General features: G+C 41.2%; 1 protein-coding gene across 1 annotated transcript in view; it reads left to right on the top strand.

Annotated features, from left to right (window-relative positions):
- The window catches only part of ZFPM2 (zinc finger protein, FOG family member 2), a 644,283-nt gene that overhangs the window by 614,032 nt on the left and 10,513 nt on the right, over positions 1-19,738 (top strand). The window contains exons 6-7 of the mRNA XM_075352963.1: positions 16,326-16,532; positions 18,150-18,374. Coding sequence (XP_075209078.1) covers positions 16,326-16,532; positions 18,150-18,374 — 432 coding nt within the window. The remainder of the gene's footprint in view (positions 1-16,325; positions 16,533-18,149; positions 18,375-19,738) is intronic.

Genomic DNA, 19,738 nt, shown 5'->3' with positions numbered 1-19,738 from the left:
CATCAACTGAAGTCCAGAACACTCTCAGTGAAGTAGTTGTATCTGTCTCTAAGTCAACAGTAAAGAGAAGACTCCATGAAAGTAAATACAAAGGGTTCACATCTAGATGCAAACCATTCATCAATTCCAAAAATAGACAGGCCAGAGTTAAATTTGCTGAAAAACACCTCATGAAGCCAGCTCAGTTCTGGAAAAGTATTCTATGGACAGATGAGACAAAGATCAACCTGTACCAGAATGATGGGAAGAAGAAAGTTTGGAGAAGAAAGGGAACGGCACATGATCCAAGGCACACCACATCCTCTGTAAAACATGGTGGAGGCAACGTGATGGCATGGGCATGCATGGCTTTCAATGGCACTGGGTCACTTGTGTTTATTGATGACATAACAGCAAACATGAGTAGCCGGATGAATTCTGAAGTGTACCGGGATATACTTTCAGCCCAGATTCAGCCAAATGCCGCAAAGTTGATTGGACGGCGCTTCATAGTACAGATGGACAATGACCCCAAGCATACAGCCAAAGCTACCCAGGAGTTCATGAGTGCAAAAAAGTGGAACATTCTGCAATGGCCAAGTCAATCACCAGATCTTAACCCAATTGAGCATGCATTTCACTTGCTCAAATCCAGACTGAAGACGGAAAGACCCACAAACAAGCAAGACCTGAAGGCTGCGGCTGTAAAGGCCTGGCAAAGCATTAAGAAGGAGGAAACCCAGCGTTTGGTGATGTCCATGGGTTCCAGACTTAAGGCAGTGATTGCCTCCAAAGGATTCGCAACAAAATATTGAAAATAAAAATATTTTGTTTGGGTTTGGTTTATTTGTCCAATTACTTTTGACCTCCTAAAATGTGGAGTGTTTGTAAAGAAATGTGTACAATTCCTACAATTTCTATCAGATATTTTTGTTCAAACCTTCAAATTAAACGTTACAATCTGCACTTGAATTCTGTTGTAGAGATTTAATTTCAAATCCAATGTGGTGGCATGCAGAGCCCAACTCGCGAAAATTGTGTCACTGTCCAAATATTTCTGGACCTAACTGTATACAGGTCCCTCAATAATTGGTTGTCATGTAGCACATCTGTACAGTACATGGAGTGTATTATACGGTAGATACTAAAGTAGGGTGAACAGCTCCTTCAGACACTATGTGAGCAGATCCTCCAAGAACCTCTTGTACAGGAGCCAGAAGCTGATTTAGAGCTTTCAGCAGCTATTTTCTGACTATATTATTTCAATGCTCGGATGGAGAAACGATAAATGATCATATGTGCTCACCACGGTGTAAGAAATAACGCATTTAAATGACCGGTCCTGCAGATCCACAGCTTTAAAGGGAACCTGTCAGGTCCAATATCCTACAAGAACCATGAACAGTCTGGGTGCATATTTCTAATCCCTGCCTAACTGTCCCTGAATCTAATAGTATACATAACCGCGGCAGCTATAGGCATACAAGTGGTGTCTAGGTATAGTAAAGTAGCCATGCGCTACGCAATGAAACCACCTATAGCGCCACCTGGTGGAAAACAACGGAGTTCACATTTTTATCTCGAAAATGGAACGAGATAGAGAAAAAAAGTGAATTAAAGTTGTAGGGCATCATCAATTCAATACGAATTGACACCTTGAATACAGAAATGCTATAATTAGAACGTGTAACACTCAGAAGGCAACGGACGTGAAGCGATACCTCATGGAGACCTTCATATAAGTCATTGGGTATGGTGGCTGCGTGAAGTGGCCTCCACACTCACCTGACCTGACCTGACCCCATTGGACTTCTTTCTGTGAGGTCACATCAAACAGCAGGTGTATGCGACCCCTCCACCAACATTGCAGGACCTACGACGACGTATCACAGATGCTTGTGCAGACGTGTCACCTACCATATTGCACAACATGCAGCAAGATACAGTATGCTGTCCAGAGTCCAGATGTGCATTGCAGCTGACGGGGGCCACTTTGTGCATCAAAGTTAAATGAGTGCCATATGTGTGACAAGCATTCAATGTTTTGGGGGGGGTCATGGGTTTCATATCATTGCATTTCTCTATGCAAGGTGTCGATTCGTATTGAATTGATGATACCTTACAATTTTTTAATTCACTTTTTTCTCTATCTCGTTCCGTTTTTAAGATAAAAATGCTAACTCCGTTGTTTTCCACCAGGTGGCGCTATAGGTGGTTTCATTGTGTAGCGCATGGATACTTTACTATACCTAGACACCACTTCTATGCCTATAGTTGCCAGTGTTCTCAAGTTAATGGCGGTGGACAGGATATGGGTGGACACACTGTAGGTTGAAAAAAGGCACAGGTCAATCAAGTTCAACCTCAAATTCTCCACCTAATGCATCACTAGATTATATATAACTCACAATGAAATTTGTTGTAAGAAAAGATGCAGCCCTTTTATAAATGCTGTCATAGTGTCTTCCAATAGTATCTATTGCAGTCGGCATTCCACAGTATCACTACTTTAACTGTAAAGAACCCTTTCCTATTTAGATTTCGCACATAATGAATTCAAGGTATAATTCACGAGACAATTCTTTGTAATGAACGCACATGTACTTATAGATGTAAATCAGAGGAGTCTTTTATGCAAGGCTGAACAAGGCCACTTTTTCTAACATCTCAATATACCTGAAGCCTTCCATCCTGTTTAATAATCTATTTGCCCCTTTGAACTGACTCTAGCTTTTCCTTATCCTTCTTAAAAAGTGAAGCCAAAAACTGGATCCCATATTGATATTATGACCTAGTCAATTATTTATAGAGGGGTAATAAATAATACACTGGGATCACAGGTTTCTATCTCTTATTTTATACCGCCTATATTAAAGGGAGCCTGTCAGGTAATTTATGTGTTCTAACCTAGTAGCAGGGTGATGTGTGGCCTAGTAACCCCTTCCTACCCATCCCTGTGTTGTAATATTGTGTAATGTGCATGTATAAAAATATGTTTTATTACTTATGTGTACCCTATGTAAATGAGCAGAGGCTCTAGCCCCATGGACATCGCATCGTCCTTTGGGCGTGATACCATGGATTTACATGAGCGACGTCCCGTCGCTCTTTGAGATCCCGCACGTGTGCACTTACCATTCCCGCAGCCTTCTTATCCGGGTGCTTGCTTCTCATCTTCAAATGTGCACTGCGCATGCTCAGAAGACTCCTGCGGTTCCGCTCATGCGCGGCACACGTCTGAAGACGAGCAGCAAGTACCCTGATAACAAGGCTGCGGGAATTGTAAGTGCGAACATGCGGGATCTCAAGGATTGACGGGACGTCGCTCAAGTAAATCCATGATATCACACCCACAGGGCCTTGATACCACGGAAAACATGCAAATACCCACAGGGCGATGCAATGCCCATGGGGCTAGAGCCTCTGATCATTTACATAGGGTACACATAAGTAATAAAACATATTTTTATACATGCACATTACACAATATTACAACACAGGGATGGGTAGGAAGGGGTTACTAGGCCACACATCCCCATGCTACTAGGTTATAACTCATAAATTACCTGACAGGTTCCTTTTAAAATAGTATTTGCTTTTGCAGCTGTTGCTTGACATTGAGTACTGTTCCTCAGCTTACGTATATCCAAAATACCCAAATCCTTTTCCTGTTCTGGAATTCCTAAATCCCATAAATTTAGAAGAGGATAAATGACCTGCATATTGGCACAGCTAGGAAGATGCCGACCTTAACTAAACAAATGCGAATGTTCCCGAGTAAGATAATTTCTTTTATTCACATGTAGTAATACAATACAATGCGTTTCGGCCTTGTGGCCTTCTTCAGGTCTACTTGGTCTGTACTTGGTTGATACTTGTAGACTAGGTAGACCCCTATATACATGAACAGGCCAAAATGCATTGTATCAGTTACTACATGTGAATATAAGAGATTATCTTACACGGGAGCATTCGCATATGTTCAGCTACGGACGGCGTCTTCCTACCGGAAGACAAAGCAGCGTCAACATCCAGGTCACTTCTCCTCAGCCTCACTGTGTGGATTTCCCTGGAAGGAATCCTCTGCAGCCATTCGGTCCGGCATCAGCTCACGAGTCTAGCGGATCAAATTGACTCCCCTGATACGCTTTCTTTTCTACTGGCCAGGTGAGTGCAAAATTACATCTCACTCACCACCAGAATATATACGTCTATGCTTAGATAGCGCCGCGATATCTCTCATTTCCTCTACAGATAGCAGAGAGACTCAGGAGAGACGTTTCAGGAGACTCAGCTCCCTTCATCAGGACAAACAGGCAAAAGAACATCAAATCTCAGGCTTGTTTGTTCTGATGAAGGGAGCTGAGTCTCTTGAAACGCGTTGACCTGAGCATGAAAATAAAGCAACATTAATCTTATATTTCAACCGTCTTTGGTCAGTGGCACGGTGTTGAAAACCCATCTCTATTACTCTCTGCTATCAGCCAATTCGGGGACTGCAGCCTTGACCTGGAGTTTACATGCTTTTATAGGAGTTGTGACTGTCACAATTTCTATAGGTGAGTTCAACCATATATTATTTAACCCCTTCCCTATTGGGGTAAGAGCCTATTGCGCTTCTTTTTCCACAGTTATCTAATTTCCTCTTCAGAAAGAGGGATTTTTTTTTTCCAATCTCATCTATAAATTTAGAAGAGAGAGCACTGATTGCCTGTGACCACCACTAGATGGAGCTGAGGAGCCTTCTGCATACTGTGATATTAATTAGTGTAATACATAAACAGTGTGTAAGAAGCTTCCAAATTAATGCCTATGCAGAGGATTTGGAGCTTTGCATCAGAATTTGGTAAATATTTTTTTTTTTTTGCAATGTAGAAAGCATCTTGCAACTAAGTCACTATAAAATAAGTTTCAGAAAAATATATAATCGTAAAAAAGGAAAGAAAAAGGCGAGTGTGTTAACGAGTGATGCAGAACAAATGGAAACATGGCCATATCTGGGAAAACTTCAGTCAGTTAAGCCTAATTAAAACATGTGTACTGCACAGAGCCGGGGTGTTGTATTGCAGTAACATGCTTTCCTGCTGAGAGATAATGACTGTCTCAGAATGGTAAGAGATGGAACCATTAGTTATATTTGCATCAGTTTAATTTTATCCTCTGCTAGTTGCTACTTTGCCCGATTTTCTGCAAATTGCAGAGATTCAAAGACCAGTAAAACCGACCTGCGGAAAGAAGGAACATTTCTCGGGTTTTCAGCCCAATGGGTCAAAAGTTCACATTTTAATTTGTCTCCGTCTGAATTCTGTTTTGTCTTTTATATCTTCCATTCTTAATTCTTGACGTAAATGCTATATCTCATAGAATCGTGTTAGTTGATTGTGTGTTCTAAAGCCAGAAATAGCTGTAAAATCTTGTTTTTTGGCAGAATTGTTATGTTAGATGTATGTAGGATATAGACAGTGAAACCTCTCCAGGAGACCACCTCTATGTCAAGACCTTCCCTCTATAAAGAACACATTTCCTCTCACTGCCTCTCATTTGATCTGCTCTACCATGTTTAAGTACAGTTTTACCACATGCACTTATATACCCCTACAGAGAAACACAAGCTGTATACTGTACGTACACTATTACAGGCATAGTATACTGTGCACAATATTACATTTACTGTATACCATATACAAACCTATATACAATACAAACTATTATATACATTGTAAGCCAACTTCTATACACTATATACTAACCACATACACACTATATACTACCCACAAGCACACTCATACACACTATATACCACCTACATACCCACTATATACTACCCACATACACACTGATATACACTATATACTACCCACAAGCACACTCATACACACTATATATCACCTACATACACACTATATACTACCCACATACACACTGATATACACTATATACTAGCCACATACATTATATAATAGCCACACACACACTGATATACACTATATACTAGCCACATACACACTGATATACACTAAATACTAGCCACATACACACTGATATACACTATTTGCTAGCCACAGTTACACTGATATACACTATATGCTAGCCACATACACACTTATATACACTAAATGCTAGCCACATATACACTGATATACACTATATACTAGCCACATACACACTGGTATACACTATATTCTAGCCACATAGACACTAATATACACTATTCTAGCCACATACACAGATATACACTATATACTAGCCACATACACACTGATATACACTATCCTAGCCACATACACACTGACATACACTATATAGGAGCCACATACATATACTTACATACACCATATACTGCATGCACACTATTACATGTACTTACCTATGCTAAAGTCAGTCTCTAGGAGCAGCAGGGTGTTCTCATCCCTGCCCCATCACAGGGCAGCAGCCATGACCAGTGAAGTCTCTGGTCTGCAGGAAATGGAGATTCAGCACAGAGCGGGACTGGGAGCTGAGCTGCCTCTGTCACAGGTTCTCCTGATACAGCTGCCATGTCCTCCTCCCTCTCCCTCTGCTCTCAGTCCCGACTAGTTCTAGAGACAAGAAGAAGGGGCTGCACTGACCATTAGGTTCCCGGTAGCTCACGATGGCAGCAGTACCCCACTCCACACAATGTAGATGGCGGTGACGTGGCAGGGCCAGTGAGACCAAGGTCACAGGCAAGAAGAGGCTGAAGGGGGTGAAGCTGAGCACTGCCCAGTCACTTGTATTAAAACTAGTACAGGAACAGAGTAGCTTCTATCTCACTGAGTAGAGTCGGCTGCTTCTCTGTAGGCCGGGCGCCTAACATGCCAGGCCCAGTCACAGTCGCGACCTCTGCAACCGCAGTGGTTACACCCCTGCATGGCCGCCAGGTCAGTATGCCATGGTATTGAGATGGGAGTACTGTGACCCACATGCTACCTGTCAGCATCCCTGGCTCCTTGTCATGCTAAGCACGGGGAAGTACCAAGCGTAAGGGAAGGGGACCCATGCGTCTAGGGAAGGGGGAGATGGTGACCCCTGACCAAACCTACTGCTGGTCCTTAGGGTCCCTGTCCACTATATATCTATATATATATATATATATATGTATATATAAAATGAACATCATAAAGAGAAAAATTACTAACACCAGAATAGCTGGTAAAAAACACTGTCATACTATATATATTGGTACCCAGAATAACGTGTGCTCATAATGCAAAAAAAAACAAAAACGGCAAGTGGAAAATCAAAAAGTTACAAGGTTCAGAAAATGGGACACAAACCAGATTTTTAGTTGTTACAAAACTCTGAATATTTTGTAACCACTAGTATTAGAAAAAAAAAAACAAGCAAACAAAAAAATAAATTTTACAAGTTTGGTATCACCTTAACCAAACTGTTCTGGGTAATCATTTTACCAGGACATTTTTAATGAACGCTGTAAAAATAGAACGCTAAAAACATGGTCGGAATTGCATCTTTTCCCCACTTCATCCCACTGAGAACTCATTTCCATGTTTTTCAGCACATTGTATGGTAAAATGAACAGTGTAATTCAAAACTGCAACTTGTTCAGCGAATAAACAAGTCTTCAGACGAATATATCGAATAAAATTAAATAAAGAAAAGTTGTGATACTTGGAATAAGGAGGAAAAAAAACAAAAACAAAAATTGGCCGTACGTGGAAGTGGTCAAGTAAAGTGATATACTGAGAGTTCTATTACATTTTTATTTTATAAATCAACAGTGCACATGAAAATAAATAACTCAATTCTCAATTCATGGGAAAAATTTGTATTCTGTGAAGACATACCGTATTTTACCATTTCAGAGATCGGAGAAGACAGTTTGTACTTTTAAAATTCTATGTAGGAGGAGGGGCACTTTGCACACTACGACATCGCAAGCCGATGCTACGATGCCGTGCGCGATAGTCCCCGCTCCCGTTGCAGCTGCGAACATTATCGCTACGGAACCTTCACATGCACTCACCTGCCCTGCGACGTCGCTCTGGCCGGCAAACCGCCTCCTTATTAAGGGGGCGGGTCGTGCGGCGTCATAGCGACGTCACACGGCAGGTGGCCAATAGATGCGAAGGGGCGGAGATGAGCGGGCCACCTCCTTTCTTCCGCATAGCCGGCGTGAGCCGCAGGACGCAGGTAGGAGATGTTCCTCGCTCCTGCGGCTTTATACACAGCGATGTGTGCTGCCGCAGGAACGAGGAACAACATCGTAACATCTGTATTTCCCAATTCATGGAAATGCCGGACCCTACACCGATACAATAACGACGCTTTTGCGCTCGTTAATCGTATCAAAAAGAATTTACACACTACGATATCGACTGCGACGCCGGATGTGCGTCACTTTCGATTTCACCCCACCGACATCGCAGCTGCGATGTCGTAGTGTGCAAAGTGCCCCGTAGTGTCCAGACGGCACTCAAAAATGCAGGTGCACGGTCGAGGGATGGCATATTGATAAAGGCTAAAGTGTAGCCAAAATGCATTATTTTTGTTTGTACCGTGCTTTCATGGATTAAATCCTAATAATTATTATTTCAAGTTTTTGAGTGCCGGTCTCATTGTTCATGTAAAATTCTATGGAGAGAGGAAGTGAGAGGAGCTAGAGGCAGAGACAAATATTCAACTGCAAGTTCTCTAGAAATGACAGTTACAGTTCTCCATATAACTTTATAAGCACCAACTGTCATCTCTTATCTCAGTAATGGGAAAATCTAAAGACAGATTCTACCTGTGAATTGAGAGTTTTGAGAATGAGAGATTAGTTCTGGGGATGAAAAATGTGGATTTCTCTGGTATAAGATACAGTATGTTACTAAGTCACTTATTGTCTTGTTTATTATTGATTTATGAAATAAGAAGTAAAGGAGTATTCCCATCTCCAAGATCCTATCCCAATATGTAGTAGGTATAATAATAATAATAATAATAATAATAATACAGTGGAACCTTGGTTAACGAGAACAATCCGTTCTGGGAGTGTGCTTGTTAACCAAGTTACTCATTCAGCAAAACAAGATTTCCCATAGGAAATCATTGCAATGCAGACAATTCCTTCCACAACTTGTTAAATGTCCCATCCTGGTCCCCTATTTTGCCATTCCACACACAAACAAGCACATACAAACACGCACAAACACAGATTATGCTCACCTTACCTTCCGTTCCCTCACCCGTCTCCTGGAACTTGCAGTTCGCCCGTAGAAGACGTGTATCGGGTAACCAAGGCGACCGATGCTGGACCTTCCACACTCAGCTCGCTGACGTCAAAGGCAAGAGCGGCTTGCCACTGATTGGCCAGCGCGCTGCCTTTGAGTAGCGCCTGACAGGGGAAGTTCCTCCCTCGACGCGATGGTTCCCGGATACACATCCTGTGGAGGGAGGACCTTCCCCTGTCAGACGCTACTCAAAGGCAGCTCCTGCCGTTGACGTCAGTGCGCTGGGAGCTGAAGGTCCGGCATTGGTTGCCTTGGTTACCCGATACATGCAAGTTCCAGGAAGCCGGCGAGGGAACGGAAGGTAAGGTGAGCATAATATGTGTGTGTGCGTGCGTGCATGTTTGTTTGTGTGTGTTTGTATGTGCTTGTGTGTGTTTGTGTGGACTGCAAGAGCGGGTTTGGACGTGGTGGATATACGGAACCGGAAGTGTGTGCGGTGAGTATTTTGCTCGTACAGCAAGGCTTTCTCGTAAACCGAGTTACAAATTTACAGAAAGCCTTGCTCGTTAGGCAAAATACTCGCTAACTGGGTTACTCGTTAAGCAAGATTCCACTGTATTAGCAAATTCCTCCAATTAGAAATGTAGTATAGATCTTCTGTCTCACTATGTGGCTTACCTCATCTTCAGGGCATTTCAGGATCTTAGATATCCATGGTTCTGACTAGAGATGAGTGAACCCAATGTTTGGTGTTCAGTTTTTGGGCCAAACACTGACTTTATAATGAAAATAGAGTTTGGGTTCTTTACGTATGCTGACCGCTCGCATGAGCATAGCTGTGCTTGGGTACGCTCGGTGCTCAGGTCAGGGAGAGCCGCTTGAAATGTTTGAGTGGCTTGCACTGGGATAACAAAAATGTGATCGGATGTAGTGTCCACAAAATAAAATAAAGTAATGGAAAAACCTCGCCTACCCACCCCCAGGTGTGATCTGTTTATGGCTGCATGTGGGCGAAGACCTGAACTGCCCAACTGGTGACTTCCATTGGGGTTTGGGTCAAGTCCGAACCCGTAGAGGGTCTGTTTGGCTGCAACCGCTGAACCAAACTTCCATGGGTTCGCTCATCTCTAGTTATGACCATTAGAAACTAACTGTCCCTATGTATATATGATAATAACCATGGATACCTAAGGTCCTGCAATGCCCTGCACATGAGGTAAGCCTCATAGTGAATCAGAAGACCTATACTACATTTCTAATTGAAGGTATTTGCTATTACTATTACACCTACTACATATTGGGATAGGATCTTGGAGATGGGAATACCCCTTTATGGTTATTCTTTTAAGATGTAGAGTAGACGTCTCAAGTTATCAACTCTTGCTTTTGAAGAACGGTGTGTACATTGTGCATAATGTCCTTATCTGAGCGCCAATGTCTTGTTGTGACTGTGACATTATAATAAAGCTGTATATGTTATTGTCGTGTATAAGCTTGTATACAGAAACTCTACTTTCTTAAGGTATGTCCGCATAATGTAAGATAATTGAAGCTTCGTCAGGCCTGTTTCCTAGCAACAGATAGCCATGTTAAGACTCCCGGATTGCCTGTAGATGACAGGCTGGGAGTATTTTTGTGTTTATCATACTTGCTAATGATGGGATTCTTTCCAAAAGCCTTGTCTTAATCTTAATTAGAGTTTATCAGAAAAGGGCTCTGTGACATTGCACAGAAGATGATTTTTTTAAAAAAAAATAATAATAATGAAAAGTACAAATTATTATTTTTTTGGCAAGAGAAAGGAGTGAGATAGTTAAGACCATATATTCTATTAAAAAATATTTCCAATGTGTAATCAAATCCGGACCATGATTTCACTCCTTTAGTAAAATGTACTGTATTCCTCAGTGACGTTTTGACAGTAATTATGAGCGTAATTCCAAAATGTCCAGCAAATCATCTAAAAAAGCCTAAAAATCAAAATGTGGATCTAAAAGTTTAAATTAATGAAAACTTAAAAAAAATTGGCCATATTTTGTTAAATCAGAAGTTAGAATCAGAGAAAAGTTACGGCCGTTAGATTTTGCCTACTTGCAGATATACTGGATATTTCCCATTTGTATGACGGCCATTTTTTAGTAAGTGACAACACGGAATGCAGCCATATTGGGTGTCGTTTTTAGTTTAATGTCTTAAAAACTAAATACCAGCAAGTCAAGGTTCATACAATGCAAACATGGATCCTTTATAGGGGCGAAACCCCAGAGTTGTATTAATTACCCCTTCCCCAAATGGACATGTTATTCACATCCATGGAAGGGGTCTTCAGGTGTGGCAGGGGCTCAGGATACCAGGCAGATACCGGTTATATTAAAGAGCCAGCATCAGTCTCTAACAGCCGCGGCCAGTGCCAGATTTGGCTACTGTCATCAACCATCTAATTGCAGCTATCAATCTCTCACAGTGACAATTAACTGAATCTTGCATCGGTGCCCCCCTGCACCGGCAACCATTGGCCACCTGGGATGGGATTGCGAGGAAGTGATGGGTTACTATGACAGTCGGGGGTCTGCTGAAAACCCCCATTGCTGTTATCGTCCTCATATGATACTCAGCTGTTGACTGCGCTCCACAGCTAACAAAGATTTTCACTATATATTGCAATACTGTAGAATTATAGTATACAGTACAAGCAATTGCAGGTTCAAGTCCTTCAAGGGACTAAAATAAAATATGGCAGAATTGCATTTTTTTTTCATCATTTCATCACACTTGGAAATTTTTTGTGCTGTTTTTCAATACGTTGTGTAGTAAAAAGAATGGTGAATGGTTCCAAGCTCTATCTGTAAAATAACACAGAGAGAAGTCATAAATAAAAAAAGGACATTTGTATGAAGCCAAACTAGGGACGTCCATAGACATCCCAAATATAGAAAAACATCTACCTATAGTGATGGAATTTACTAGAAGAGCTGATCTGGATCTGTTAAAGACCCCAAATGCTCTACTGTAGAATAAATTTGGCTTAAAGGGAACCTGTCACCAGATTTGTTCCTTATAAGCTGCAGCCACCACCAGTGAGCTCTTATATACAACATTCTAGAACACTGTATATAAGAGCCCAGGCCACTCTGTATAACATAAAAAACATCTTTTTTTATATTCACCTGCAGGGCAGTCCAGTCCATGAGCGTCGTTGATACTGATCCGGCCCCTTCTTTCTTCTTGTGATCACCATCCTCCTTCTCTGATTCGTGTGGATGATGCATCCTACATCATTCACTCAGGCCTCCATTGTGCTCCTATGTATGCACATTTCTCTCTCCCCTGCATTGTAGTGCGCATGCCCGGCATTTTTTGATATTATCCTGCTCCTGCGCATTACAGTACTTTGCTCTGCTCATAGCAGGGCAGATCAAAATATGCATGCACAGGAGGACAATGGAGAACACTGTGTAGTTGATGTAGGATGCGTCATATACACAAAATAGATAAGGACGGCGATGGAAGGAAGAGAGGAGGCTCGTGATCAAGATCAGCAATGCCATTCCACTGGACTTCCCCTTAAGTGAGTATAATAAAAGGTCTTTTTTGTGTTATACATAGTGGATCAGCAGCGCCATTCCACTGGACTGCCCCTTAAGTGAGTATAATAAAAGGTCTTCTTTTGTGTTATACAGTGCGGCCTGGGCTCTTCTATACAGTGTTCTAGAATGCTGTATATAAGGGCATACTGGTGGTGGTCTCAGATTATATGAAAAAAATGTGGTGACCGGTTCCCTTTAATTTGTGAATGTATATGGGTGCCACTGACTCTTCCCTTTTCCACAACAGTTGGGGGAAATACAAAATGTCCAATTTGGTACTGACAATCTTTTTTTTTTGCAAGATGAGTCAAGTGAAGTCTAGCAGCACCTCTCTTAGAGTACACGAGCACTTGGCAGTGTGAGTGCTCCAGTGTATGGGAGAGTTGGTTAAGATGGCTGCCGGCCAAACCATCATTCCACCAACTTCCATTGTGCATGGGGCAACGTAGTTTGCAAAATTCAGGCATGTTACAAAGATGTCACTGCAGATTTGGGACCCTCACTGTCTGATGTGAAAAGACAATGGGCATATAAGAATGGGTTAAATACAATGATGATAATGATTTGTAGTAGTCCCTTTGGTGATAGGGACTGATGTATATGATGATGCTGAATAGATTGACACCAGGTGTAAATACGTGGCAGAAATAAATAAAATAACATATTGGTATTATCAGTACAACTAACAATAATAAATTATAATAAAATAGGAATAAAGTAATATTACAATAAGTATAATTTCAGTTTTTCTCGTTGTGATAATGGATGATTTATTACTTTTTGCATTTTAGGGTGTAGAATAAATTCACATCTTAAACACTTGAATAAAAATTCTGTTTTCTCCAATATTTCCTTTCTCATCTTCGAAATCAATCAGACACAGTAAATTAATTGTTTAGTATTTCCCGCTAAAGAGTGTCCAAATTTTTTTGCAATTTAGCTCCAGCGTATCATCTGGCCTTATCTCTGCTAGCAGATTCCTGTAATAAGTTGTTTTAAAACTGTAATCTCTTTGAGGAGAAAAATGAAGTGAAGTTTAAAAGGCGGTTATCTCCTATGATAAACACTGCAATATTACTTATCAAAATGGATACTCTTTTCCCTTGCATAGTGAATACAGCGTCTACTATGGAACATACACAAGACATGGAAACGCTACAATTTGGGATATTATTCCAGCCAAAGCAGATATGGATTTATACCTATGTCTGGTATTACAGATAACACCATTTAAGTGATTTGTTTTGTGTCTAAACAAGTTAAACAAATTAGTTTCTTCCTTCAACTCATTAATACATTAGACGTAATCTAGTTTTTAATGCGCGGTCCCGCGAGAATGCCATCATTTGCAGTTAAGGGATGAGATAAAAAAAAAAGAAGGAAAGAAGAAGCAGCATAATTTGGAGTTTTAGTACTTAAAGTTGCTTCGACTTTTAAACATTGAATCTTCTTTGAAAATAAATTGGAATATTAATCTGTAAATAAATCGACGTTTGGGGACGTGAATAAAACATCGTTAGAACTTGGGAGAGATCAGATTTGTTTAGACGTCATAATTAAAGGGAACCTGTCACCAGATTTGGTGACTAGAAGCTGAAGCCATCACCAGCGAGCCCCTATATACAGCATTCTAGAATACTGTATATAAGAGCCCAGGCTGTGCTGTATAATGTAAAAAACACTTTTATAATACTCAACTAGGGGACAGTCCGGTCCAATGGGTGTCACTGCTCTTCGGTTCGGTGCCTCCTCTCTCCGGTATGACGCCTCCACTCTGCACCAATCGCCATCCTCCTTCTTTTGAGGTCCGTGTGCATGACGTGTCCTATGTCATGCACACTAGCCGGCATTGAGGTCTTGCGCAGGCGCACTTCTCTCTACCCTGCTCTGGGCAGATCAAAGTATTGTAGTGCGCATGCAGGGCTGGTCTTTAATCTTTCCTCGCGCCTGCGAATTAAAGTACTTTGATCTGCCCTCAGCAGGTTAGCAGCAATGTTTACAGTAATTGGGGGTATCTAGTCCACAAAAAAGTGCTCATGTGCATTAGCAGCAAAAATGAAGCAGCACGTATATAGGGCTACCGAAAACCATCCCTCATAAAGTGAAGAAGCCCACACGAATAGTGCGTTGGGCTCCTTGGAGATACACCCCCCCGCTGACTAAGCGGTAGTATGGGTATGAGTCATTTTATTGTGAGCGGTTGTTTACCTTGCATGTGCACTTTATGAGGGGTGGTTTTCGGTAGCCCTATATACGTGCTGCTTCATTTTTGCTGCTAATGTACATGAGCACTTTTGTGGACCAGATACCCCCCAATTACTGTAAACATTGCTGCTAACCTGCATAGGCACTTTATTCCCACATATCTATTTTTCGTACTTCGTTCTTTGCCAGCATTTGGGTGTTTTTTCCCCCTTTTTTTGTATCCTCACCAGCACTTGTTGTCTCATTATACATGCTTTTGGTGTTTTATTATTGATTCATTAATAAAATTATATATTTTTCATTGAGGTCATTTTTTGGACTCTCTTCTCTTCCTATAGGTTTACATATAATGGCTAAACATTATTTTTCATGTATACACACAAGAATGCTAATATTGATAAGTTTCAGCGAGTCCAATTTACTGATGACTAGAGATGAGTGAACCCAAGATTCGGTGTTCATACTGAACACAGACTTTACAAATTAAACAGAGTTTGGGTGCCTTACGTATGAAGACCACTCATGAGAGCATCGCTGTGCTCAGGTATGCCCGGTACTCAGCCCAGTGTGAGCCACTTGCAGTGTTTGATCGGCTCCCACTGGGGGTAACAACAACATGATCAGATGCAGTGTGTACCAGACAAAAACAAAATGGAAAAACCCCACCCATCTGCCCCCGGGTGGGGTCTGTTTATGGCTGGCTGCATCCAAAATTCTTAATTAGTGACCTCCATTGGGGTTCCGGTCAAGTCTGGGCCCCAAACCAAAATGTTTCAAACGTCCGGCTGCACCCGCCAAACCTTACTTCCACGAGTTCGCTCATCTCTACTGATGACTTATGCAGCTTTATAGTATTAATGGAATTGCCCCGCAGTTTTGTTGTTTTTTCTACCTTAATTTTACTTTTTTATCATCAGGAACAGTATACATAGCTACTGTAATGGGGAACATAAACATAAACAGTTGCTTACCAGTAGGTAAAAAGCTATTATAGGAAACAAATCTAAAAGAACACGTCTAGTATCAGGAAAGCTCGGGCACACTAATTCTGTATATTAAAGTCAGGTGTCCCACCTTTAACCTGTTGACAGATTACAATTCCCTGTATTCATGGCTGATGAAGCATCAGGGAGATGTAATGTATCACCTGCCGGAGTACCGTAAGTTATATAACCCTTGTTGAAATCTAGGAAACCTTTTCAGAAAGCCGTTTATACTTTTGGTTAATGGTCTCTTGGGTTAACATAGTAATTTAGAAATCTGTACAACCCTGAGATTTACAGCAATTTTTCTCTAATTCCTGCTTGACATTTAGACTTATTTTGCTTTCAACGGTAAACTCTTTCATTTGTGCTTACAGGAGGACAACTGTGGTGTACAACTACCAAGTCTATTGCTGAGGGCGAGGAGTTAATTGCCTTTGTTGTGGATTTTGACTCAAGGCTACAAGCTGCCACTCAAATGACTCTTACTGAGGGAATGTATCCAGCTCGCTTGTTGGACTCGATACAACTGCTTCCTCAACAAGCGGCGATGGCGTCTATCTTGCCTACGGCCATTGTCAACAGTAAGTGTCATGTACTCTACTGGATCTTTCAAATTTTTGAAATATTTTTGAACAGACGAAGTAGTATTTGTAACTATATTAATGGGATGGAAGTCGATTTTTAATGCCAACGACCTCTTTGGAAAGGAAGAGTTCTAACGAGCAAAACTATTCTAATTATAAAATGTTTCGAATTGTGAGAAACCAAAAATATGAGCTGTGTCATTTACGACCAGACCCGCTCTTTATATATCTGCATTTTGAGCCGTTTGCAAAATAATTGACAGAATAGAAAGCTGCGCACAAACTCTTAGAGGAGAAATCAAATGACAAAGAAAGAAAATGTGGCCACACGACAAGTGCTCTTGACTTAATGGTGACTGATGCCAGTTTTGTACTTTTTGTAAGCAATTATAAAATGAATAAGAATTGTAATGTTCTCAGCAAGGCAGGGACAGCAGCATTTAATTGTGGTGTTGTGTATTTAAGGGGTGGATAAACTGGTTTTGGAAAATATAATAGTACCCTGGAAATTTAAAATTTTTAATGAAGTAGGTGGAAGAAAAGGGTTAATCCACGCTACCAGAAGAAGATCACTGTAGATTGATGGGGATTAAACATCTGATTTTATTGTTCTACTCGTTTCAGAGTCGTATGACTCCTTCTTCAGTACAAAAAAAATTAATAATGTACATTTTGTTCCTGAAGAAGGAGTCATACGACTCCGAAACGCGTACAACAATAAAATCAGATGTTTTAATCCCCATCGATTTTCAGTAATCTTCTTCTGGCAGCACAGAATAACCCTTTCCTTCCTCCTACTCCATTAAAATTTGTAAATCCGCGCTACTAGAAGAAGATCACTGAAGATTGATGGGGGTTAAAACACCTAATTTAATTGTTCTACGTGTTTCAGAGTCGTATGACTCCTTCTTCAGGAGTAAAAATCAATAATATACATTTTTATCCTGAAGAAGGAGTCATACGACTCTGAAACACGTAGAACAATAAAATCAGATGTTTTAATCCCAATCGATATTCAGTGATCTTCTTCTGGCAGCACGGATTAACCCTTTCCTTTCACCTACTTCATTAAGATTTATAAATCTACGCTGTCAGAAGAAGATCCCTGAAGATCGATGGGGGTTAAAACATCTGATTTTATTGTTCTATGCATTTCAGAGTCGTATGACTCCTTCTTCAAGAGCAAAAATCAATAATGTACATTTTCATCCTGAAGAAGGAGTCATACAACTCCAAAACGCGTAGAACAATAGAATCCGATGTTTTAACCTCCATCAATCTTCAGTGATCTTCTTTTGGCAGCACGGATTAACCCTTTTCTTCCACCTCCTCTATTGCTTTTTCTGTGGGTTCTGCAGCAGCTTTCAACACTTCGTGTTCAAAGCAGTTGTGTCTTTACACAATCGAGTCAGGTTAGTGCACCATAATAATTTCTTGCTGGTACCGCCAGATAAGAAACCATTTGCGCCCCTCTCCCTTTCTTTTGTCTTTTCAGTTTTTTAACAAATGTACACATTTTTGAACAATTGGCAAAGTATATGAAGGGAAGGGGTAATGCCTTTGCAAAAAATTGCATATTTTAATAAGTTTTCCCAATTTGTTGTTTACTCACAGAAGACATCTTCCCCTGCAAATCCTGTGGTATTTGGTACAGAAGTGAACGCAACCTGCAAGCTCACCTTATGTATTACTGTAGTGGTCGCCAGAGGGAACCGTCTCAGCTACCTGAGGATAATGAAGACAGTTCCCAGCAGATGTCCTGTGTCTGTCCATTCCCTCAGTGCACAAAAAGTTTTTCTAATGCAAGAGCTCTAGAAATGCACTTAAATTCTCACACTGGTAAGTGCATCGTTCAGGTTTGTGATGGCCGTACACATGAATTTTGGCTTCACACACCTCCTAGTTGGTTTTGGGCTTGCAATCCTGGCAGTATTCGCATAATGCCCTGGGTGATATATAGTGGTGGCAGTCGTAAAGCCATATGATCACATTGGTTATCATTTCTGACGTGACTAAAAGAGCACATTTATATATGGTAGCAGTTATCAAAGTAAATGATGTTTGAAGGAATAGTTCAAGGTGTAGGCGAAAGTAGGCACTCTCCATTTAACTTCTGACATATGGGGATGACATTGATTCAAGAAACCCCAAACCTTATTCCATATAATCCTGCCTTGTCTTCCCTTTATAGATGCCCCTCCATATTCATGGCAGTCCTCTTGATTGCAATTTATAAGTATGTATATTTTTTGCAGAACCTTGAGTATAGGCATATGATAGTCTATACAATGAGCGTCACTGGAGTGCGTGTGTGTTTGTGAGTGGGGTGTTTGCAGGTGTACAATATGTGTGCATTGTGTCTGTCCAGGTGTGCAATGATGACTATCACAACTCAAAAATATCTCCCGGATTTGTGCATTAATCCTTAACCAAGAATCAGAAAAAACATTAGTACATGCTCTCATCATCTCCCGCCTCGACTACTGCAACCTCCTGCTCCCTGGCCGCCCTTCCAACACTCTTGCACCCCTCCAATCTATTCTAAACTCTGCGGCCCGATTAATCCACCTCTCCCCTCGCTATTCCGCAGCCTCTCCAATCTGCCAGTCTTTTCACTGGCTTTCCATTGCCCAAAGATTCCAGTTCAAAACACTAACCATGACATACAAAGCCACTTACAACCTGTCTGCTCCATACATGTGTGACCTAGTCCTCAGATCCTCACAAGACCTCCTTCTCTACTCCTCTTATCTCATCTTCCAACAATCACATACAAGATTTCTCCCGTGCCTCCCCCATACTCTGGAAATTTTCTACCCCAACATATCAGACTCTCGCCTACCGTGGAAAGCTTCAAAAGGAACCTAAAGACCCACCTCTTCCGATAAGCTTACAACCTAGAATAGCCCTCAGTCCAGTACACCACTGCGCACCCAGCTCTGTCCTCACCTATTGTACCCTCACCCATCCCCTGTAGACTGTGAGCCCTCGCAGACCTCTGTTGATCAACATCATGAGGTTCCCAGCCCACCTTTTCCCACAGGTAAATGATTAGTAGGAATATAAAGTGATTGGCAATAGAGCATGAGCCTTGCCGCTCCATTCACAATCTATATTGTTTACAAACATTACTACGTAATGTGCATGATCTTGTGGCTGAAGGGATCAAGATCTCATGGTGTCACATTGGTTTCCAGAGACCA

The sequence above is a fragment of the Anomaloglossus baeobatrachus genome, chromosome 6 (assembly GCF_048569485.1).
Source record: "Anomaloglossus baeobatrachus isolate aAnoBae1 chromosome 6, aAnoBae1.hap1, whole genome shotgun sequence".
In the NCBI taxonomy this organism is placed as follows: Eukaryota; Metazoa; Chordata; class Amphibia; order Anura; family Aromobatidae; genus Anomaloglossus; species Anomaloglossus baeobatrachus.
The sequence above is the reverse complement of the archived record's forward strand: the minus strand, read 5'-3'. Positions and strand labels throughout refer to the sequence as shown.